This window comes from Dreissena polymorpha, chromosome 9 (assembly GCF_020536995.1).
Source record: "Dreissena polymorpha isolate Duluth1 chromosome 9, UMN_Dpol_1.0, whole genome shotgun sequence".
NCBI lineage: Eukaryota > Metazoa > Mollusca > Bivalvia > Myida > Dreissenidae > Dreissena > Dreissena polymorpha.
In genome coordinates, this window is record NC_068363.1 from 98,223,105 (window position 1) to 98,249,407 (window position 26,303).

At 36.0% G+C, this 26,303-nt stretch overlaps 1 protein-coding gene across 3 annotated transcripts in view; it reads left to right on the forward strand.

Annotated features, from left to right (window-relative positions):
• Window positions 1-26,303, forward strand: part of LOC127846361 (heat shock factor protein-like) — a 47,886-nt gene that overhangs the window by 6,353 nt on the left and 15,230 nt on the right. For 2 of the 3 annotated variants that reach the window (XM_052377559.1, XM_052377562.1), the window contains exons 3-8: window positions 15,117-15,259; window positions 15,946-16,085; window positions 18,450-18,525; window positions 20,042-20,215; window positions 21,592-21,798; window positions 25,718-25,839. In XM_052377559.1, coding sequence (XP_052233519.1) covers window positions 15,117-15,259; window positions 15,946-16,085; window positions 18,450-18,525; window positions 20,042-20,215; window positions 21,592-21,798; window positions 25,718-25,839 — 862 coding nt within the window. The remainder of the gene's footprint in view (window positions 1-15,116; window positions 15,260-15,945; window positions 16,086-18,449; window positions 18,526-20,041; window positions 20,216-21,591; window positions 21,799-25,717; window positions 25,840-26,303) is intronic. The other variant, XM_052377560.1, reaches the window with a different exon arrangement.

Genomic DNA, 26,303 nt, shown 5'->3' on the forward strand with positions numbered 1-26,303 from the left:
ATGACCCGCGACTTCCCATTGGTTCTACTGTTCTATATGTTCTTCAATCATTGGAATCAGCTAATAAGACTATTCCAAAACGAGGAGAAACATGGAAAATTCCTAAGGAACTAGCTGATCCGAAACACCAGGAAGGTAGTAAAAGTTACAAGCCTCCTGTACCACATACAACATCTGGGTTGGATTTTTCAAAACTTCCGGTTCCAGATCGGGACATTAGCAAGCTATCCCTTGTAATGCCAAGTGGTTCCAATTCAGTTTCTGTTCCATTTTCCATGTTGGAAACTTGGGAAATGAGAGAACGTATATCATTAGGTTTGACTAACCAAATTGACTTTATGCTAGCGACAATTTTACAAATGGTGTGTGATTGGTGGGAATCTGTTCCTGAGGAACTCCGTGATTTGTTAATTCATCTCTCACAGACCACATTGGTCTTATCTTACACTTCTGCTTCTTCAATGTCCGAGATGCTAAGGATTCGTAGAGATCTTATCCTTACTTCTTTACCTAAAGATTTTCTGTTGGAACCTGGTATGAACTCGCTCAGAACAGCTCCTCTCACATCAGGGTTCCTTTTTGGTGGAAGGATACAAGAAGCAATCACAGCTGACAAGGATGACCAACTTCATGCTTCTTTAGCTAGAAACAACTCTGGACAACGCCAAGGGGTCTTTAAGCATCCTGCTTCTAGGCCACCAGCAGTTCCAGCATTCAAGAAGACTAAGAGAAACAATCTTTTCTCTAAAAAGCCTTCTTTTAATCCACGGTCGGGTCCTAATAGGCAGTCTTCCTATAACAGACTTTCTTTTTCTCACAAATCTTCTAATAAAGATTCTGGGAAAAAGGGTAAGCCCAAGCCGGGACAGAGGAATTTTAAACCTTCTACCGGAAGGGGCGGACCCCCTCCTTATCAGCCCTAGGGCCCTCCCCTTTCTACTGCCACAACCTCCGATGCCAAAAATACCAGTCGGGGCCAGACTTTTCCACTTTTCAAAGCGATGGCTTCAAATTACTTCAGACGCATGGGTTCATTCTCTTGTGACAAAAGGCCCGACTTTTCAATTCGAAAAAAGGCCTCCACTTTCTCCCGTCCTTATAGAGCTGGTATCTCGGCTTCCACATATTCCAGAGTCCATTCTCGGGCTCTTGGAAAAACAGGCGTTAGAAAGGGTTCAAGATCCTTATTCTCCAGGATTTTACAGTCGTCTTTTTATTGTTCAAAAGAAAAATGGTTCCTGGAGACCAGTAACAGATTTAAAAGTGTTCAACATGTATCTTCTCAAACCAACTTTCAAAACGGAGACTCCTTCCTTCATACGGGACTCCATCAAACCCCTGCACTGGGGGGTGTCTTTGGATCTGGAAGATGCTTACTTCCATGTTCCTATACATCCCAACTACCGGAAGTACTTGCGATTCGCCTTTCAAGGCCAAGTCTACCAGTTCCGGGCTATGCCTTTCGGGTTTGCGACAGCCCGACTAGTTTTTACCAAACTAATGGCGGCAGTCGGAGCACACCTCAGAGTTCACTGGATTCTTCTTCTTCAGTATTTCGACGACTGGCTCTTAAACCAGCTCGATCGTCAATTGCTTCTGTACAACCTAGAATTCTCTTGGAAGGAACTCCTCTCGTTAGGGCTCCTTCTCAATGCAGACTAATCAGACCTCATTCCTTCACAGGACTTTACGTTTGTGGGAATGAATTTCTTGACCCACATCAATCGGGTCAGAGTGTCACTTCAACGTATATCAGACCTTCTGATGAAGGTCAACTGGGTTTTGTCCCAATCTCATATAACAGCTCAAGAATTTCTTTCTCTCAACGGTATCCTGAGCTCAGTAGGAGACTTTGTGCAGTTAGGACGTCTCTTCCTACGTCCTCTTCAGCACTATCTCTCAGCTTGTTGGAAATGGTCTCCAGGCAATCTATTGACACAGATTCCAATCCTTCCCTCCTTAGTGTCTCATCTTCAGTGGTGGCTAGACGAGGAGGCTCTGTTGGCAGGAGTACCCCTTCTTCCTCCACAACCGTCATTATATCTAATAACGGATGCGAGCAAGGAAGGGTGGGGTGCTCACCTGGAACCCCTCAGTCTGATAATTTCAGGGTTGTGGTCTCATCAGGAATCTCACCTACAGGGGGGGGGGAACACATTCTCAATCCCTGTATCTAGAAACCAAAAAATTACTTGTTCTTTGCAAAACACTCAACATTTATCTTCTGGCCAAATATATACCAGGTCGCCTCAACGCCCTGGCGGATGGTTTGTCTCGCAAACACCAGTTACTTCCATCAGAGTGGACACTTCATCAATAAGTGACCAACCAGATCTTTTTCAAGTTCGATTATCCCCTGGCCGATCTATTTGCGACCAGACACAATCACAGACTTCCTCTGTATGTGAGTCCAGTTTACGATCCAGCAGCGTGGGCAATCGACGCGCTTTCGTTCGCGTGGGACCAACTGGACGCTTACGCCTATCCCCCACCCATTCTAATTCCCCAAATATTGGCGAAAATCAGGGTGAGCTCGTGCAGGATACTCTTGATTGCCCCTTGGTGGCCCAGAAGATCTTGGTTCAACGATCTTCTCAGTCTCCTGTACGATTATCCCAAAAAATCTTCCTCACAGGTCAGATCTTCTGTCTCAAAGAGGCAGACTACATGCGGACCCAAAAATGTTGCACTTACACGTTTGATCGTTATCAGGCAATCTTTGCAGAAGAAACGTTTTTCTGTCAGGGCTTCAACCCTCGTTGCTTCGGCAAGGAGAATATCCACCAGAGCAGTCTATGATGCTCGTTGGAAACTCTTCTCTAATTGGTGTGTTCGAGGGAAATTTGATCCCCTCAATCCCTCTGCTAAATGAATAGCGGATTTTCTCATTTATCTTTTTGATGATAAGAAACTTTCTCTTAGTTCCTTCAAAGGATACAGATCTATGATTACGCATACATTGGCTTTTACTAAGTCTTCACAAGTCTATGCTGATCCAGCTATTTCAGAACTTGTTCGAGCTATGGAACTTAGTCGTCCTGTATCTCATACACTTGCTCCTAAATGGGATTTAGCTTGTGTGCTAGGTTCGCTTACTAAGGCTCCCTATGAACCTCTTGATCAAGCTTCATTACAATTCCTAACATGGAAGACCGTTTTCCTTCTTACTATGGCTTCAGCCAAATGGAGAAGTGAAATTCATGCCCTTTCTATCGAGGATAGTCATCTTCGTTTTGACTCTTCTGATGGCTCTGTTACATTGTTATGTCAGTCAGGATTCCTTGCTAAAAATCAACTCCCCTCTATGGCTTCCAAACCCTTCAAAGTTCCAAGTCTATCTAGAACTTGTGGACATGAAGATGATGATAGACTTCTTTACCCGGTCAGGGCTTTGAAGTTCTACCTTAAAAAGGTAAAGTCTATAGGGCTGCAATGAATCCAAAAAATTTGTTCGGATCCAAATCCGAATCCAAATATGGTTTCTTGCAGTTTTTTTCGGATCCGGATCCCTCGTACACATGTATAAGAGCAAATTAGAATTTTCTGTCTCAATTAAAGAAATCAATGTTTTAGATGTATAATTTGACTAAAAAACATTAAATATTTATAAACAAAAAACATAACACATTTTTTGTTTAACATTGTAGCAATGTCAAAATAAAAAGAAACCTTAACACTTATTCACGTAATAGTTTGCTTGTTAACATACACTTTTCACTGTTCATACAGTTCGATGTTTGTTTTCACAAAAATTTACATATCAACATTGTCCTGGTCCAGGCAAGCCCTATGAGCACTGAAGAGGTCTCCTGCTGTGGGGAAGATTCTCTCACTGGGCACTAAGGTTCCTTGCATCACAAGACAGCATTTAAACTTAGTATATGACAAAATATGCTTTCAAGACAATACAATTCATTATGCAGGATTACGATTTGACAGGTCGCGAAATTGTGCAAAATTTACCTGAATAACATTCCAGCCACACTTGCTCCACTACTGCTGTTTTTAATACAACTCAGAAAGACAATAAGGATTGAAAACTTACTTATTGCCATTAGGAATTGCATTTGTTATGTGTTAATCCTCCATTATGTTATTAAGTAATGTCCAATGACACTCTTATACAATAAAAGCAGAATGATCTCAAATGATCTGATATTTGACTGTCACACGGCAATAAATGTCGACTATTATACGTATCTTTTATCCTTTCAACATAACCAGTCTGTATAAAAAAAAAATACTCGTGAAAACAGCGTTAGGTTACATACAACTATGAACATAAATATTCGGAACCGAAATATCCATGGGTGGATCCGTACCCGCGAATCTGAAGTTGGATCCGATGATTTCGGGTACCCGTTGCAGCCCTAAAAGTCTAAGGTTCTCGCAAGAGACTTTTCATTCCATTAAAAGGGGGGGGGCGATGTGTCTGCGGCTTCTATTTCTCGAAAGCTTATTCTTCTCTTTCATCGAGGGATTTACCCCTGTTTAAGATAAAACCGCATGAATTAAGAGCTCTTTCGGCTTCGTGGGCTTATATTAATCAGACCCCACTATCTGAATGGATTGATTGTCAAATGACTTGCCATTAGTGATAAGCATTATGAGATTGGCTGTCTGATACAGCAACCAGGTCTATAAAGCCAAGTCATAATTGAAGGTCCAAGACTGAATTTAGGAAATTTGTACTTTACACTTTGTTTAGCATTAAGAAAGAGTGTCACCTGCAACAACCAGATCCCAAGGTCTAAGGTCATGCTCACAGCTCAAGTGTGAAGGTCAAATTTAGAAAATGTGTACTTCAACACTTTTCTTGGCATTACCCTTTCCAGATTGGATAGGTTTTCATGGTTCCTACGTCCAAGGTCATGGTCACAAATTGAAAATCAATTGTCAAATTTTGGTTTTGTATCAGCATGGATAGATTGCCATATAACTTGTTACAAGTGACCATCATAATGAGATGGAATCTTGCCCAAGGTCAAAGGTAAGATTATGGCAATTTGTAGATAAAGAAACATAAGGGTCACTGACCTAGTTCCATTACTCTGTCTGTAATTAAGCAGATTTATGCCCCTTTTATGAACATAGAAAATTCAGGGAAATGTTTTGCTTGCAACTACTCCTTATCTCTATATTTACTCAGATAGTGAAAAATAAAACTTTATGCACGTGTTCATGGTTTTATGAACATTTACTGACCAATACCCATAACTGTGACCTGCTTTGTAGCAGGATTATGCCCCCTTTTTTACAGATAAAAGTGGGGATTAGGTTTGCGTGTAAAATAATGTAAGTTAAGGTTTGCATGCAACAAGTGTATATCTCTATAACTACTCCAGACATTAACTCTTTCAGTGCTGGAACCGAATTTTGAAGGCCTTTGCAAACAGTTTGGATCCAGATGAGACGCCACAGAACGTGGCGTCTCATCAGGATCCAAACTGTTTGCTATTCTGATAGTATTCTTTGAAAACAAATCGAAGAAAATGCTAATTTTAGAAATAAAAAAAGGCCGATTATCGTCAAATTTGTGTCAAGGCAGAAACGGAACTTCGTTATGACCAACAGGAAGCAGTTTAAAGGATCGAATATCTACATTAATGAAGACCTTACAAACATCAATCAAAAGGTTCTGATGACAATAAAAAGGACATTGCCTGAAAACGAATCTGTTTGGTCGTGGGACGGACACTTATTTTATAAATCAACGAAGGGTGTAGTCCGGCCAATCGCATATGACGAGTACAAGCATTGGATGGGGGCAGACTGGCCGAAGCTGATTAACAGGTTATATTGCATAAAATAGACAGCCTTTTCTTTAATTGAACACTATCTTATGAACGCTTTCACGAAAAAACACGGTTCCTCGTGTTTTTTTTTCAAACCTGTATCGACACAGTGTTTTCTTTAGCCCTGAATGTCAATGATTGCTTTCTAAACTATGTTTATTTTTGCAAATCCACGTTATTGTGTAGTTGTTCTCTTTTTGTCTTCACGACAGTGGGTACAATTATTGTGTATGACATTCAGAACTACTTTGATTGCGCAAATTCATACATTTTGATCAACATATATAATTAAATAAAATCGCGTATGTGAAAAAGCACAGCTTGAGCAATTTATAAAAGTATAACACATATTGAAAACCATAAGTTATAATCGTGATATAAAAATAGTATGTGTATGATACTGAAAACTACTTTGATTGCGCTAATTAATACATTTGGATCAATATATATAATTAAATAAAATCACGCGCATGCACAAGCACGGCCTGAGCGATTTATAATATTATAATAACACACATGGAAAAACATAAGTAATTACAATCGCGATATATAAAAACTGTGCTGATTAAGTGTTATGTATACTATTTTTATGCCCCCCTTCGAAGAAGAGGGGGTATATTGCTTTGCTCATGTCGGTCGGTCGGTAGGTCGGTAGGTCAGTCGGTCGGTCCGTCCACCAGGTGGTTGTCGTATGATAACTCAAGAACGCTTGGGGCTAGGATCATGAAACTTCATAGGTACATTGATCATGACTCGCAGATGACCCCTATTGATTTTGAGGTCACTAGGTCAAAGGTCAAGGTCACGGTGACCCGAAATAGTAAAATGGTTTCCGGATGATAACTCAAGAACGCATACGCTAAGGATCATGAAACTTCATGGGTAGATTGATCATGACTCGCAGATGACCCCTATTGATTTTGAGGTCACTAGGTCAAAGGTCAAGGTCACGGTGACCCGAAATAGTAAAATGGTTTCCGGATGATAACTCAAGAACGCATACGCCTAGGATCATGAAACTTCATGGGTAGATTGCTCATGACTCGCAGATGACCCCTATTAATTTTGAGGTCACTAGGTCAAAGGTCAAGGTCACGGTGACCCGAAATAGTAAAATGGTTTCCGGATGATAACTCAAGAACGCATACGCCTAGGATCATGAAACTTCATGGGTAGATTGATCATGACTTGCAGATGACCCCTATTGTTTTTGAGGTCACTAGGTCAAAGGTCAAGGTCACGGTGACCTGAAATAGTAAAATGGTTTTCGGATGATAACTCAAGAACGCATACGCCTAGGATCATGAAACTTCATAGGTAGATTGATCATGACTCGCAGATGACCCCTATTGATTTTGAGGTCACAAGGTCAAAGGTCAAGGTCACGGTGACCCGAAATAGTAAAATGATTTTCGGATGATAACTCAAGAACGCTTTTGCCTAGGATCATGACACTTCATAGGTACATTGATCGTGACTCGCAGATGACCCCTATTGATTTTCAGGTCACTAGGACAAAGGTCAAGGTCACAGTGACAAAAATCGTACTCACACAATGGCTGCCACTACAATGGACAGCCCATATGGGGGGCATGCATGTTTTACAAACAGCCCTTGTTATTATTAAGAAATGAATTAAATATTGTTTTGTTATATTAACCACTCAGTAATAATTGTGATATATAAAAACTGTGCTGATTAAGTGTTATGTTTATTATTTTTATTATTATGCCCCCCTTCGAAGAAGAGGGGGTATATTGCTTTGCTCATGTCGGTCTGTCGGTCGGTCTGTCGGTCTGTCCGTCCACCAGGTGGTTGTCAGACGATAACTCGAGAACGCTTGTGCCTTGGATCATGAAACTTCATAGGTACATTGATCATGACTAGCAGATGACCCCTATTGATTTTGAGGTCACTAGGTCAAAGGTCAAGGTCACGGTGACTCGAAATAGTAAAATGGTTTTTTAAATGATAATTTTAGAATGCATACGCGGCCAACAGGGCACTCTCTGAACAATATTACTGAAGCAACTGGTCTGTAATCCTAAATCTATAATTATCAGTCCAATGAAACATCATCCTTTTAGTAAAATACAGTGGATCAGTAAAAATATTATCAGAATATGAGATTTTTTGTATATTTTGTATATTAAATATTGTGTTTATGTTTAATTTTGTTGATTAATAAAAATATAAGCAGGACAGGGGAGGTAATACACTACAGGGGAAACAAATGCAATAAGTTTAAATTTATTGTTACAGATTTGCCTCCCTTGTAATATATTTAAATTTTACCAAATGTAAGGTTAACTGCATTTTTGTAATGCATACTACTACTACTACTACTACTACTTCTACTACTACTTCTACTACTACTACTACTGCTACTACTGCTGCTGCTGCTGCTGCTGCTGCTGCTACTACTACTACTACTACTTCTTCTACTACTACTACTACTACTACTACTACTACTACTACTACTACTACTACTACTTCTACTACTTCTACTGCTACTTCTACTACTACTACTACTACTACTACTACTACTACTACTACTACTACTACTACTACTACTCTACTACTACTACTACTACTACTACTACTACTACTACTACTACTACTACTACTACTACTACTACTACTACTTCTACTACTGCTCTACTACTACTACTACTACTACTACTACTACTACTACTACTACTACTACTACTACTACTACTACTACCACTACTACTACTTCTACTACTACTACTTCTACTACTACTACTACTACTACTACTACTACTACTACTACTACTACTATTTCTTTTGCTACCACCACCACCACCTACTACTACTACTACTCTATTACTACTAATACTACTGCTACTACTACTACTACTACTACTACTACTACTACTACTACTACTACTACTACTACTACTACTACTTCTACTACTACTACTACAACTACTACTACTTCTACTGCTACTCTACTACTACTACTACTACTACTACTACTACTACTACTACTACTACTACTACTTCTACTACTACTACTACTACTACTACTACTACTACTACTACTACTACTACTACTACTATTTCTTCTGCTACCACCACCACCACAACCACCACCATCACCACCACCACCACCACCACCACCACCACCATTCACAGTGACAAAAAACGTATTCAGTGGCAAAAAACGTATTCACACAATGGCTGCTACTACAACTTATAGCACATATAGGGGGGCATGCATGTTTTACAAACAGCCCTTGTTAAGAAATGAATTAAATATTGTTTTGTTACCATTAACAACTCAGTAATAATCGCGATATATAAAAACTGTGCTGATCAAGTGTTATGTATACTATTCTTATCATAAAGAAATGAATAAGATATTGTTTTGTTACCATTAACCTTTTAGTAAGTCTTGTTCAACGTGTTATATACGGTTATTAATATATTTTCCTTTTTGCTTTTATAATAACTTCAGCCATAAACAAGATTCTCGTAATATGTACTGATTGTAAAAAGATGTTATCAAATTTATACGCATATAAAGGTTAATTGACGCAATTGATCATCAACCAATGCATACTGAGCAGGACATTATAGATAGCTTTTGTTCATGTGCACGTGAATAGTTAATGTTAATTGACTCGAATTAGTATATAATTATGTATACGTAGCTAAACTCATCGATAGTTGTGTGCATGTGTACTTGAATTAATTAAGAGTACAATTCGTAATGAAACAATAAAATACTGTTCAATAAAAAACAAAAAATCTAAAAAGGAAGAAGAAGAGTTAATTAAAAAAATCACGACACTACAACAAAATTTAATGAATTGTAACTCTACTGATTCTATAGAAAATATAACAAACATAATAAAAGCTAAACAACAAGAACTAGAACACATTTATGATAAAAAGGTTAATGGATATATTTTAAGATCAAAAGCTATTCAGGTCGAAGGAAATGAAAAAAATTCAGCATACTTTGCCAACCTAGAAAAACGGAGTCTAGCCGAAAAGAAATCAATTCATAAATTGATTGTTGATAATATAGTATTAAAAGATAAAGACAAAATATTAGAAGCAGAAGCTAACTATTATGAAACACTTTATAAACAGAATCATACAGAAAAAACTGCATCGGAATTTTTTAATTTACCTATAAATAAACTACGAAGAGCAAAAAGTACAATGTGAAGGCAAACTTACTGATTATGAATGTGGTTATGCATTATTAAAAATGGCGAATGATAGAAGCCCAGGCTCTGACGGACTAACTGTTAAATTTTATAAAATATTCTGGCCAACATTAAAAGAATACTATACCAAATCAATTAACTATTCTTTTGACAATGGTGAACTAACTGCTCTACAAAAACAAGGTATAATTACACTTATTCCTAAGTCAGATAAAAACTTGGATTACATTTCAAACTGGCGACCAATTAGTCTATTATTATTAAATATCGATTACAAAATTGCAACCAAATCTATAGCTAACCGTTTGAAAAAAGTATTAAATAAAATAATTAGTTATGATCAAACAGGTTTCATGAATTCAGATATATAGGTGAAAATGTTAGATTAATTTGATGTAATTGAATATCTTGAAAGTCACAATAAGCCTGGACTGTTATTCTTTGCAGACTTCGAAAAAGCATTCAACAGCTTGAACCACTCTTTTATCTTACATTGTCTTGATCATCTCAATTTCGGACCACAGCTTATTCAATGGATTAAAGTATTTTACAATGATATAAATAGCATCATTCTAAACAATGGTAATCTTTCTAGAAGCTTTAAAATAGAAAAAGGAGTTCGGCAAGGTTGTCCACTATCGTCCTTATTTATTTTATGTTTGGAAATTCTATCGGATTATATAAATACTAATGCAATGATTAAAGGAATAAAAATCAATGACCAAGAAATTAAGCAAACCTTTTTTGCGGACAATGCAACTTTTGTCAATGATGGATCAGCAACGTCCTTTGAAACACTAGTGGAAACCCTCCATAAATTTAGAAAAAATATCAGGACTAAACCTAAACTCAACAAAATCCACTGTAATGAGAATTGGATCTCTACAAAACTCAAACTTTGAATATTGTACTGAATAAAAAGTTTACTTGGACATCTGATGGGGCAAAAACTCTAGGAATGAATTTTTATAATCAGCATAAACTTAATATAGAAAAAAACGTAATGCCAAAAATTAAAGACTTTGAAGCCTGCTTAAAACAGTGGCAACATAGAAAACTTACCTTAATGGGAAAAATTAATGTTATTAAAACATTTGCATTACCAAAGTTAATTTATCCATTTTCGGTTCTCCCAAATCCACCAAAGCAAGTAATAGATGGATTAATAACAACTATGTTTAAATTTATTTGGGATGATAAACCAGACAAAATCAAAAGAAAACGATTACATCAACCTTATGAATATGGAGGCTTAAAACTTACAGACATTAATTTCTTTTTGAACGCTATTAAAGCGGGCTGGGTTAAACAATTCCTAGATGAAAACAATCATGGCAAATGGAAACTCTTACTACACAAAAAGCTCAAACATTTTGGTACCAGTCTAATATTTGAAAGTAACTTAGATGAAGCTATAATTCATGACATTAGTAAAGGAAATATATTTTTGAAAGATATACTTACCGCATTGCAAAACATCAAGAACGAATATAACTGTTCAAAAGGGGGCATTCCTTTATGTAAACATGTCATATGGAATAACAAATGTATAAAAATAAATAACAAATCCATATTTCTGGTAAACTGGTTTAACAATGGTAGAAAAACAATTGGACACTTATATAATTATCAAAAAAATACATGTTATACGTTAAATGAAATACAACGCTTATATAATATAAATCCACTTGAATTTTTATATTATTATTCACTATTATCTGCGATTCCCAAAGAATATAAATCATTATTGCAAACACAAGGGATTAACACTTTAACAATGTCGGAAGAAGCTTTTGGTAATTTGATAAATAATACCAAACAAACAAATAAAACACTTTATATCATACAACAAAAAACACAAAATACAATTGATAACTGTACTGAAATGAAATGGGACAAACAATTGAATCTTAAAGAAAATACAGACTGGAAAAAAATATATACGATTCCATTTAAGTCAACGATTGATACATATCTACGCAATTTTCAATAGAAGTTTTTATCTAGAATAGTACCAACAAATAGATTTTTAACCAAATGTGGACTGAAAGCATGTAGCTTGTGTGATTTTCGCCAATCAAATATTGAAACAATTGACCATTTATTTTGGGAATGCACCTACATTCAAGAAATATGGACACAACTGCAACACTTTCTGAAAGATGTGAACATTGACATACATTTAAGCAAAGAAATGGCCTTCCTTGGTTTTATGGACAAAAAAGTATACAATCATGTTCTAAATTTTATACTTATTTTAATGAAAACGTTTATATTTAAAATGAAAATAAAAAAATGCATCCCAAATTTCAATATTTTTTCTAAATTATCTCAAGATAAAAATACAGACAGAAGCAGAAATTGCCCTCATTAAAAACAAATATGAAACACATAATCAAAAATGGATCCACCTTATACAATATTTTTCAACCAACAGAACTTCTCTTTAGTACATATTAATTTTTGCCCATGCTCTCAACCATTTGAACCTATGTCAACCGCAAAGTACAAACAATACCATAATCAAGAAATATTGTACTATGTATTGTAAATGCTTTTAAATTACTTGATATTTCTCTTGGACCATTTAAACAAAAATATGTATTGTTTGTATGTATGTAAGTGCTAACGTGCATGCGTGTACGTGTGCGCGTGTGTGTGTGCGTGTGTATGTAACAGCGAGTGTGAATTCGCCTGAGTGCATGCCTTTTATTTGCCTCTCATGTGAAATGATTAATACTGACAATGAATGTTGTATGTGTGTGAACTATATGAATGAATGCACTGTACATTGTTTTACTCTTTTAAAAATCTATATTAAAAAAATGAACGAGTGATCCATATATGTTATATTATATTTCCAATGTGTTATGTATGAACATGTAAATGCTGCATATGTATATGTCAAACATGGTAAAATAAATGAAAAAAAATAATTAAGCAGACGACATTTTAGCAGACGACAAATTTCCCAGCATGCAAAGGGTTAAAATGAAACTGTACACATGTTTTGGATATTGTCATGTAAGGTCACTGACCAAGGCCTTTCAACTTTGACTTGCAAGAAAGCAGAATAATTTATTATGCCCCTTGTTTGTACAAAGAAAATTCGGATTAATTTGTGTGTGCAACTTCTCCTATCTCTAGCTGACATGTAGACCTAGACCTAGAATTAGGGGCCAGTTGTTTGAAGGTCAAGATCACTGTTGCTTAACATCTATCTGCAAATTTGTGTTCAATAACTTCAGTTAGGATAGGGACATTGTGCTGAATATTAGTGTGTTTTTAGTTAACATGCAGATCTAGTGAGCATATTGGGCCATCTGGGTCTAGGTCTCTTAAACTGAAGTAGAAAAACAGTTTCACTCAATAACTTGAGCTTAGATGTACATGAAGGTTTTGTGCTGTAATTTTTTGTAGGTAGCTTACATGCAGACATATGTTGGGATTGCATTCGGAGCCAAATAGGTCAAGGTTTTTGTTAATAAAAATAGAAAAAATGATTTTATGATTACTTTCCATAACTTGAACCTTAGTAAAGACACTTTTGAAAATTGAAAACACTTTTATTCTCACTTTTGAAGCATTTGATAACAAAACAACAACAACAATAACTTCCCAAATTTAGTTAAAACATCATGATTTTCCCAATCCAAAGGGATCCAGACTCAATTCCAAAATTGTGGAAAAAAACACTACTACTTGTACATATTCTTAGCTACAACCTAGATTAACATTAGGACTTTTAATCTGTATTTAAGTAGCCTGTACTTTTGTTAGTGTTGATATTGTACTAACTGGTTTAAATTTGTACTTACCTCCTATGACAAGATTTAAATCTGAGTCATCAAAACATTGCATAGTGCAACTGAAGATGTACAGTATCTTGGAAACCTCCCAGTTGGACACTGTGAGGTGCATGAGTCATGGGACATCATGAATGAAGAATGGCCTTGTCAGAATGTTTTCTTTTATATGTGCCTATGACATCAGTTATATTGATGTAACTCTTAGTCCAATTATGGGGGGGGGGGGTCTTATGATGCACAGATTCATGGTGGCCTTTTGTAAATAATTGATGTTGTGCTGTCCTAGTGGATGTTTGAAGTTAAGAACTTTTTTATGGCAATAACAACAGCATATTAGTAATAAGAACTCAACAAAACTCCACACAGGTGTAAGCTAAGTAAAGTAATCATCATTAAGTTGTAACAAATTGCTTTGTCATATTTTGAAACCTAAAAAATATAGTATATTTTTACTAATTTTATGTGCTTTAAAAAGAATCTCTTTGAAATATATACTATTAGAAACTATTACAAATTATGTGTTGAGCTTTCAGTTAATGTTAAATACTATATTTGCATGGTGACTCGAGATGAATATGCTGTTTTGTTTACAGTAATATTACATAAAACTCTGCCTATGTGAATGTAGAGGTACTGCAATTTGATTGACTGCAGCTGAGAAAATCCTGATAGCTCTTGAATATTTTTCTGAATTGTTTTTGTGAATATTATAGTATGTCAGATGACCACATTAAGAGAAAATCCCCATGTTTTCCAACTCAGGGGTTTTCTCATGACTTGGAAATTGACAAGTTCTGACAATAAAGTAATTTGCAAATTTCAATTAATCTGTTCACTTGAGAAGAAAACAATTATGCAATTATCAACAGTAGAGAAAAATAAAAAAATAAGTAAGTCAAGTATGCAGATGTTGCTTATTGGGTTTAACTCTTAACTACTCAGAAATGCTTTTCATGCGTTGCTAGTGCCTTGAAAAATCCATTAAATTTAAGACCTGTCTTAATAAATTCAAGTTGTAAAGGCTTCATTTTCAGCCCTAAGATACTGATGACCAGCAAAGGGAATAAAACCTGAACAGATGTAAAAGTCGTACAAGAGTTACTCGCAGACTGTTCTGGTTTTATGCTGGTTGCATGAAGCCATTTTCACTTTGCTTCTGAAGGGAAAGGGTTAATCCTATATTTGTTGTTGCCATGGTTTCAGATGGGTTCCGCAAGGTTGTGCACATCGGTCTGGTTGCATGAAGCCATTTTCACTTTGCTTCTGAAGGGAAAGGGTTAATCCTATATTTGTTGTTGCCATGGTTTCAGATGGGTTCCGCAAGGTAGTGCACATCGGTCAGGGCTCCATCAAGTGTGAGGTGGACGATGTGGAGTTTCACCACCCGTACTTCGTGCGTGGGGAGGAACACTTGCTGGAAAACATCAAGAGAAAGACCAGCCTCACTGGCACTGTAAGATGGCTGCAAATAACCTCTTTGAATGTTGTTTTTTTACCTCCTTTTTGTAATGTTTGCAATATTTGTATGTCTTGGTTACCATTAAATTTGACTCGGTTAAAATACTATTTAAGTGTAAAATGAAATATTAATTAATTTTGCCCCCCCCCCCCCTCTTCCTAAGATTTCAATGAGAACTTTACAATTATGCTCTCTGATTTATTGAGATTTATCAAAAACCGTCTTTGTTTCAGCTCCCCTCCCTGTTATTAACAACTTCAGTCTTCCCCAAAAATGATGACAAACTTAAAAATGTCCAATAACCATTTAAAGTTACTGTAAAAGAACTGGTACAGCCCCCCCCCCTCGTCCCACATACTACATTAATCCAGGCCATAATTGTTCCTATATGAGCCTCATTTTGGGAAAACTTGGCTTATTGCATGAGCATTAAGTGTCATCCTTGATTAGCCTGTGCAGCCTGCACAGGCCAATCAGGGATGACACTTTCCCCTTTTAATGTAATTTTTGCATTTAAAGGAAGTCTCTTATAACAAAAAATCTAGTCTAGACCGAAAGGTTTGTCCCTTTTTAGCCTATCCAGACTGCACAGGCTTATCTGCTATGACACTGTAGCACAGGCATTAAGCCCAGTTTTCTCAGAACGCAGCTTATATTATTTCCATCCTTCTCATCATCAGCAGCAACCGGCCGTGTCGGGTGTGAAAACAGAGGCTGGCCTGACCCTGAACCAGGAGGACGTGACCAGGGTCCTCAATGACGTGCAGCACATGAAGGGCAAGCAGGAGAACATAGCAGCCAAGATGGACAAAATGAAAAAGTATGTACAGTAGTGATTTTTTATGGCACAAAATAACAGCCTCTTACAGGCTGTTTCCCAATCAGAAAAAGTAAAAAAGGTTGTTTCTCAATGGAAAAAATTAAGATTTTTTCCCAAAAATCTGGCCAAATTTTCCAAAAATAAGTCAAACTTTTAAAATAAACTCAACTAGAAATGGCGCGGCAGAGGCCGATGCGTATCCCCACGCCGAATGTTTGACCTAGGTGTGCCCCAGGGTTGGTAATGGGGCCATGCATAGCTGAGATTGACCATATTGTCATAAGAGAAGTTCAGTATCAATTTGAAGTGAATCGGTGTAGAAAAGAAGAAATTATAGGAAAAGGCAATTTTGGGTGGGTGTGGTCTATGTGGGCGGGGCCCCAGGGTTGGTAATGGGGCCATGCATAGTTGAGATTGACCGTATTGTCATAAGAGAGGTTCAGTATCAATTTGAAGTGAATCGGTGTAGAAATGAAGAAATTATAGTAAAAGGCAATTTTGGGTGGGTGTGGTCTATGTGGGCGGGGCGCCCCAGGGTTGGTAATGGGGCCATGCATAGTTGAGATTGACTGTATTGTCATAAGAGAAGTTCAATATCAATTTGAAGTGAATCGGTGTAGAAATGAAGAAATTATAGTAAAGGCAATTTTGGGTGGGTGTGGTCTATGTGGGCGGGGCCCCAGGGTTGGTTATGGGGCCATGCATAGTTGAGATTGACCCTAATGTCATAAGAGAAGTTCAGTATCAATTTGAAGTGAATCCGTGTAGAAATGAAAAAATTATAGTAAATGGAATTTTTTGGTGGGTGTGGCCTATGTGGGCGGGCGCCCCAGGGTTGGGATTGGGGCCATGCATAGTTGAGATTGACCCTAATGTCATAACAAAAGTTCAGTATCAATTTGAAGTGAATCCGTGTAGAAATGAAAAAATTATAGTAAATGGAAATTTTTGGTGGGTGTGGCCTATGTGGGCGGGGCGCCCCAGGGTTGGGAATGGGGCCATGCATGGTTGAGATTGACCGTATTGTCATAAGAGAGGTTCAGTATCAATTTGAAGTGAATCGGTGTAGAAATAAAGAAGTAAATGTAAAATAACCTAAAAAAATGAGTAATAATTTCTGACGCGGCCCCACCCCAACCGCTATAACTTTTGACCCAGGGGTCAGATCAAAATTCCAAATAGTGCAGGGTCGCACATATGCTCATAGCTACCATGTGTGTAAGTTTCAAGGTTCTAGTGCTTTTAGTGTAGGAGGAGATAGTGGCCAGGACGGACGGACAGACAGACGGACGGACGGACGGACGGACGGACGGCGGAGATAACCACAATATCCCCACCTTTTTTTCAAAAAGCGTGGGGATAATAATAGGTGTATTGAGTTTATCATACAGCAGTTTAATTCCTCAGTACTTTATAATATAGATTTTTGAAAGCAATTAAATAGGCACTTATAACAATTCATATACTGTTATTTATAATAATTATTAGAAATGTAATGTTTAATTTTTCCCAATTTCATGGTCTATTTCAAAAAAAAAATCCAATCAAAAAGGCACAGGCTGTAAAATATAAAGCGAAAAAAAATCACTGTACAGAGTCACCTCTGGGTTTTCTCCTCTTTGCAGCCAAGTACATTTCGTCTTCACACAACTAAGCTCTAAACACAACTCGTTTTGCATGGGGCATGTCTTGCGATAGAACTATACCTGTTTTGTGCACTGCGTTATGTTTAGACATACATTCTGTGTTATACTCTGTAATGCACAGAACTGAAAATTTTCTTGTAAAGATGGGTTTTTTTGGAGCCACCATGGACAAAATAAAGTATGGAACCTCTTTTTGGGAATCTTGACATAATGCATGTGTATAAAATGTGGTCCCAGATTGGCCTATGTAGTCCGAACATGCAAATCAGGGATGACACTTTCCTCTTTTGGAATTGTTTTGTTTTAAGGAAGTCTCTTTTGTGTTTCGCCTTATGGCAAACGCCCCCCGCGACATTTGATTTGAACACCCATCGCGGGGTTCATATTGGTAAGCAAACACAGTGAGATGAACACCACGGGGAGTGGCGTTTGTTTAAGTACACAGTGCCTATACTCTATTCTCTTTTCCTGAATGATATTTTTAATATTCTCCCAAGGGGTGTAAAGTTATTGTTTAGAAGTTTTATTATGTTTTTGTGTTACCTTAAAAAGCGTCAGGGCAGCCCTTTTGGTTTGTGCAGACAATTACTTGTTTTTTTTCGCATTTTTTATGAAATTTAACAGATTTGTATGTAAGTTTCCAATGTAAAAATGCTTATAAAATGTAAAATATGACATGTCATGGTCATAGGTCTATGTTAATGTTTTTCGTCTGCAGAGAGAATGAGGCCCTGTGGAGGGAAGTGGCAAACTTGAGACAGAAGCATATGAAGCAACAGCAGATCGTGAATAAGGTGTGGGCACATTAGCTAAAAAATCTATAAATCATTGTTTATATTCAACTTGTATCTGAAAAATCTATTTTTATATTCAACTTGTATCCCAAAATCCATGTTTGTATCGACTGGTTTCCCCCAAATTCATGTTTATGTTCAGCCTGTATCCCAAAAATCAATGTTTATACTCAACTTGTATCCCAATGTTAATATTCAACTTGTATCCCAAAAATCAATGTTAATATTCAACTTTTATCCCAAAAATCAATGTAAGTATTCAACTTGTATCCCAAACATCAATGTTTGTATCCCAAAAATCAATATTAATATTCACCTTGTATCCCAAAAACCAATGTTTATATTAAACTTGTATCCCAAAAATCAATGTTAATATTCAACTTGTATCCCCAAAATTAATGTTTATATTCAAACTTGTATCCAGAAATTTAATGTTATATTCTCCATGTTTATACACTGCAACGCCCATATATCGCGGACAGGCATATTGCGCTGTCCAATTTATCGCGCTTTGGCTATGGCTCCCAAAAATCCGACGTGCATGATTACTAAATGACATGTTTTAATCTGAGAATTCGCTAACGTTAGCAAAAAAACGGTTCTAGCTAGTTTTAACACCCTATATTTCATGGCTAACTATGGCATGCAGTGAAGCGTGAAAAACAGTCGATTAGTGACAGTGTTGTTTACACACGGCTTGGGTTGTTTTTAACACTTACGAAATAACCAATTGGTGTCATTGCAAAGATAATAATGGCAGTTTACTGGTATATAAATGGTTAGATTTTGTTACTGGTCATGAATTTCTTTGTCCTGATAAAAAGGGCGCAAAAATTGGCGTGGGTGTATTTATTTTTAAAGGGTACAACATTGTGATAGTTTAATTTCCATTAAAAGTTTCGTTTTAAATTTCAACTGAAGTACCGCGGTATCTCGAGAATTATGTGGCATTGACATTTTCTCTTAAATAAAATATAATTCAAACACGCTGTATCGTTACCATTACGCTGTTTCAGTTCCTTCAATAGGACTATTTAAAATGGTAAATTCGAATATGTGCACAATTATATTTTATACGTTTTTTACGGCAAGAATTCTTCTTTTTATCTGATTAGCAAGCGATCGTACATGAAAATAAAAAATATAATTTACATTTAATTTTTTTTTGCAGCGCCGTATATAAAATGAAAACATTGGGGAAATTTGACAAATTAACAGCAATACAATTAAGTTAGACATTTCTCAAGTTTTATCGCACGCTGGATATATCGCGCTCACAATCTTTGGACCCCACCAACGGCGATATATAAGCGTTGCAGTGTATTCAACTTTTGTCCCAATAATCCATGCTGAGACTTGAGATTTAACTGATGTATCTGATTCAGAATAGTAATCATCCCTCAATTATACCTCAAATCAGACCTCAAGTTATACATCAAAATATACCTTGAATCATACCCTGATTTGTATTTTGAATAATATTTAAATTTACACCTTGTCTTTGTTGTTTCTGCAGCTGATCCAGTTCATGATCCACCTAGTGGGGGGTAACTCCAACACCCCCCTGCAGAATCTAACCAAGCGAAAGATGCCGCTCATGTTAAACGATGCCAACCAGGTAATGGCTGCCAAGCGACCTCGCTATGGCAACCAGATCTCCATCGAAGAGCTGACAGATGTCATCAATACAGTATGTGCTATTTTTATTAAAGGAAATTTGTTATTCTTGCAATACATTAAATGTTATTTGTTTTATAGATTGATTTTGTAGAAACTACATCACCAATCATTTAAATGCTAGTGAACTGTTTGGATTTTTTTTTCATAAGTAATATTTGTGTGAAACAGAAATATTCTTGAATATTTTTGTTAGTAAATTTGAACAAATGGAACTAAATTCAACGTTTCTTACTCGACTCAAGTCTTAAAGGCTTCATTTCCAGCCATAAGGTATTGATGAGCAGCAAACAGCATTTAACCTGAATAGACTGCGAGTAACTCGCAGGCTGTTCTGGTTTTATGATGATTACATATAGCCATTTTCACTTTGCTTTTGACTTGGAAAGAGTAAAGTTTTGCAAAAGCAATATAAGTGTGAAGCAGCAAAATTCTGGATAATTTTATTAAAGTAATTGTGTTCAAATTGCTCTGAATTTTTATTACAATGTCATGCTGATCTAGCCACATGGGACTTCATTTTGCCCAGTAGGGTCAAGGTCACTGTTCCTTGAAATAAAAATAATTCCTTTCCAGAATTTCATTTTGGCTGTAATTGCTGTTAATTTGTGTGAAGGTTTTATTCAGTCCTTTCCTTGGATTGCATTCGTGGCATAGCGCTTCAAGGTGACTCTTCTTACTTAATTCAGAACATTTTTTTCGATTAAATGACATAACTTTGCTTTGAGGTTGTGTCCTGAAATTTGGTGTGCATTTGGGGCCAGTCAGGTGAAGGAGATGGTTACTGCTACAACAAATCTGAAAAGACTTTTGACTCTCTGGTCATTATTGAGTGCTTTGATTGAGGTTTTGCATTGATTTGTAATTAAGTAGCTTATATTTAAGCTTGGGATTTGCACAGCTATGTAAGGAAATTAATTATTAAACCAATTAAAAATCTAATTTTGTTGCATGGTTAATTTTGTATGTGAATTAATAGTTTTGTCTATAACCAAGTCTTTGTTCTAGATATTTACCATCAAATATGTCTTTAAAGTCATTAGATCAGGTGACTTACAGAAAACTCACATTACAATATCAAAGCTGAAGAAGCATCAAGCAAACTGTGTTAGTACAGCTCTTGTCTGGTTTTCATGGGGAAATAAGAGAGTCATATTGGTTTTAAGAAATAATAAGGAGGCAATTATTTTGTCATTCTTAAATTGTATTCTTCTGAATTGTTAACATTGCTTTAAATCTTTAGTATCTCTCTTTAAGAAACAAAATATTGTCGCCCTTGACTATTGCCAACTTAAATAAAAACACAATAACCTTTGCAGAAACATAAAACTTTTTTCAATTAGTTTGTTAGTCAGGTTAGATACCACTAATTGTTGCCTGTTGCTGTAGCCTGGTAGCAGTCGGTACAAGGAGGGTGTTGATTCCTCACCAAACGCGTCAAATGGGCCGGTCATCCAGGAGCTCATAGACAGTCCCTTGGACTCGGACTCGGTTCTCAGCTCATCTGTTCACAACAACAGCAAGTCTACTGATATTGGGGAACTATCCGGGGCAACTGGGTCCAGTCTTGACACCATGGCAATAGCCAACAGACAGGTGGGTAGGGGTGAAGAAAGGCTAAGGTGCACTCTGGAAATCAAGGACAACACTTGCCACTATTACTGGATTAAGAGACTTCCTTGTAAAGTGGAAAGTGTCATCCCTGATAAGCCTGTGCGGACTGCACAGGTCAATCTGGGATGACGCTTTACGCACATGCATTTAATCTTGTTTTCCAGAGAAAGGCTCAAATTTAGCATACACTTTGTTTACGAAATATTTCAACTTCAACTAGGTTTTCTTATGATGTTTTTGAAGATAATTGTACTGGTTTGATATTTAATAATAAGGGTATGTCTAGTACTGTAAGTAACTATTTCTATTGTTCTAATCATAGTCTGTTAAAATGACTTATTTGTATCATAGTCTAATAAATAAACTCATTCTAATCATAGTCTGTTTAATAACCTAATTCTAATCGTAGTCTATTGAAAAACCTAATTCTAATAATAGTCTATTGAATACAATAATATTATTATTATTCTAATCATAGTCTATTTAATAAACTTATTTCAATCATAGTATTTTTAATAAACTTATTCTAATCATAGTCTGTTTTATAAACTTATTCTAATCATAGTCTGTTTGATAAACCTATTCTAATCATAGTCTATTTAATAAACTGATTCTTATCATAGTCTATTTAATAAACACATTTAAATCATAGTCTGTCGAATAAACTTATTCTTATCATAGTCTACTTAATAAACTTATTCTTATCATAGTCTATTTAATAAACTTATTATAATCATAGTCTATTTAATAAACTTGTTTTAATCATAGTCTGTTTAATTAACTTATTCTAATAATAGTCTGTTTAATAAACTTATTCTAATCATCAGGGCCCTCAATCCATTTTAGGGGAAGCGGGTCGCTACCCATAGCAGGGGGGAAGAGGACAATTACAAGGAGCGAGGCATGGTATAGGGGAGATAACCCTGGGTTATGGTTAGGTTAGGGTTAGTGTAAGGGGTCGGGTTAGGGTTAAGGTATGGGTTAAGGCTTACCCAAACCTGACCCCTAACATTAACGCTACCCCTTACCCTAACCCTCTAACCCCCGATGAGCATTACACTACCATGCCTCGCTCGCTGTCGTTGTCCGCTTCCCACAGCAGGGGGAATTTTCGCGGCGTTTCCCTTTTTGGGGGATAATTAACTTACTCTCTAATTATTACATATGTACATGTTTGCACTATATTCATTGCTTATTTCATAATTTAGTATGTTTGACAAGATTAAATTAAAATAGAATTGAGATATAGTAATCATGAGACATCTATCTATAAAAAATAAAAATAAAAAAAAATTTTTTTTTAGGGGAAATTTTTCCCCAAAAAAGGGGAAAAAGTATACTTTTCAGGGGGGGGATGCGGCCGAATTTCGGCCGTGGATTTGACAGATTGAGGGCCCTGATCATAGTCTGTTTAATAAACATATTCAAATCCTAGTCTGTTTAATAAACTTATTCTTATCATAGTCTGTTTAATAAACTTATTCTTATCATAGTCTGTTTAATAAACTTATTCTTATCACAGTCTGTTTAATAAACTAATTCTTATCATAGTCTGTTAAATAAACTTATTCTTATCATAGTGTGTTTCATAAACTTATTCTAATCATAGTGTATTTAATAAACTTATTCTAATCATAGTCTATTTAATAAACTTATTCTAAGCATAGTCTGTTAAATAAACTTATGCTTATCATAGTCTGTTTTAATAAACTTATTCTAATAATAGTCTATTAAATAAACTTATGCTAAAAAATAGTATATTTAATAAACTTATTTTAATCATAGTCTATTTAATAAACTTAATCTTATCATAGTGTGTTTCATAAACTTATTCTTATCACAGTCTGTTTAATAAACTTATTCTAAATATAGTCTATTAAATAAACTTATTCCAATCATAGTCTATTTAATCAACTTACCGTAAAAAGTTGTGTATAAGGCGCACTTTTTCCTCAAAATTTCATTTTAAAAACTTGAAAAGAGGCGGAGGGATATTGTTTTGGCGTTGTCCGTCCGGCTGTCCTTCCGTCCGTCCGGCACTTTTGTGTCCGGAGCCATATCTTGGAAGTGCTTTGGCGGATTTCATTGAAACTTGGTATGAGTATATATATGCATAAGAGGATGATGCACCCCAAATGGCATTGTACACCATCTGTTAAAAACAGAGTTATGGCCCTTTGTATCTTGAAAAAATGCTTTTTACTATGGGCACTTTTGTGTCCGCAGCCATATTTTGGAAGTGCTTTGGCGGATTTCATTGAAACTTGGTATGAGTATATATATATGCATAAGAGGATGATGCACGCCAAATGGCATTGTACACCATCTGTTATAAACAGAGTTATGGCCCTTTGTATCTTAAAAAAATGCTTTTTACTATAGGCACTTTTCTGTCCGGAGCCATGTCTTGGAAGTGCTTTGGCGGATTTCATTGAAACTTGGTATGAGTATATATATGCATAAGAGGATGATGCACGCCAAATGGCATTGTACACCATCTGTTAAAAACAGTGTTATGGCCCTTTGTATCTTGAAAAAATGCTTTTTACTATAGGCACTTTTGTGTCCGGAGCCATATCTTGGAAGTGCTTTTGCGGATTTCATTGAAACTTGGTATGAGTATATATATGGATAATAGGATGATGCAGGCCAAATGGCATTGTACACCATCTGATAATAACAGATTTATAGCCCTTTGTATCTTAAAAAAAATGCTTTTTTAAGTGTCAAATATAACACTTTTGTGTCCAGAAGTATATAGGCGGGGGATATCAATTTAACGAATTTGCTTGTTCGTATCATTCTGTTTCCCGGTGTTTAAACTGTAACTATGTTAATAATAGTGTTATATTTACGATCTGAATAAGATGGACAAACATTATAAAGTTAACATAAATATTTTCGATCTTTTTCAGGTACGTATAGAGCATTGAAATCAAATAAATTTGAAGAAGAGAATGAAAAACAAGGAAGCCATTTTTATTTAAATGTTATTGTTTACCCACAATATTATACCCTACTGTACTAGGGTTACACATTTTATTTGGAGGCACTTGTCGATTTACAATAGTATGTCGGCAAGGTCTTTCCCGATATATGTATGATTATTTCTCTTGCTTTTCAAATGTGTTAATAAAATTGATGTTGTGTTTGTTTACACGTTTTCATACGTCTTGTCAAGATTGAGGATATGGTTATCGAGCAATTTGCGTCACCTGTCAAGTTTTGTGTAGCTGGGCTATTATCAAAACATGCGAACCGGCAAACGGCTTCACACCTCCATTGTTTGTTTATCGCCGGTAATGTCGTAATGGTGTTGAGAAGTTTGAGTCGTTAAAGTCTCCTGTCAATTATAGACACTCGAAAAGAACGCATGATATCAGCAATGTAAATAAACGCACTGTTGTGAATAAGTCATGCATGAATAACCACGTTACAATACCAATGGATAATGTCAGTTTCTTAGTTATAACTATTCCATCCGTTATGTGTATTCCTCCACGATAAAATCGTGGACAGTTACTTTGGAGACATATGAAAACCTTGATGGTATCCTCGTGGAAAGTGTGCATTTCATGCATAATTCATTTAAATCCAAACATTTATTTTTACGCATAATATGATTTTAAAAAAACACACAAACTAGTTGTATCGTTATCGTCTTTAAAATAATTAATAATTGAAGCAATAAAAGAACACGGAAGATCGGCAATGTAGATATAACGATTTTTAGTGAGCCTGTGGAACGGAATTTTTCCCCCAATTTTTTTTGCTTCAAAAACTTTTTTCCCGATTTTTTAAATTAGAAAAGTAGATGCGCTTTATACATAAATGCGCGTTATACACAGCGTTTTACGGTATTCTAATCCTAGTCTATGACCCTGTTGTGATTGTGCTCCAGGATGGTTTTGACTCGAGTCTGGACAGCACGGATCTCTCAAACCTTCTGAACTCTGTGGGGCCATCAGGGGGAGGTATCAGCTTCCTTGGAGACTCGGGCTCCCAGTCTGGATTCATGGACAGGTAGGAATGGACTGGAATAGATATAGCAGCAGAGTCCGAAATGGGGTCAGGTAGTATATCAACAATGTTAAAGAAAAAAAAAAGATATTTCTTTAAAACTAGATGTTTGGATTTCATTGTTTGATTTTCTTAATCCTTAAAAAATGAAACCGTTTCCATGTGGGCATAAACAAAGTTAAAAAATATAATAAAAGTAATAAAAAATACAATCACTTGTAATGAAAGGCATAAAAAAGTGTTGATAGTAGTTAAAGACTAGACACAGAATTACAAACATACATTCAGATTATGAAATGGACAGTTTTATTTAATACTCTATTATTGTTATAACTCTGTATCAACACATTAACCATGGATGCAGCCTCATACTCCAAACGTCTATTGTCAGTATGCTTATATTAGTCGTGCTCTGTGAAACGGGTTTAATGCATGTGCGGAAAAGTGTCATCCCAGATAGGCCTGTG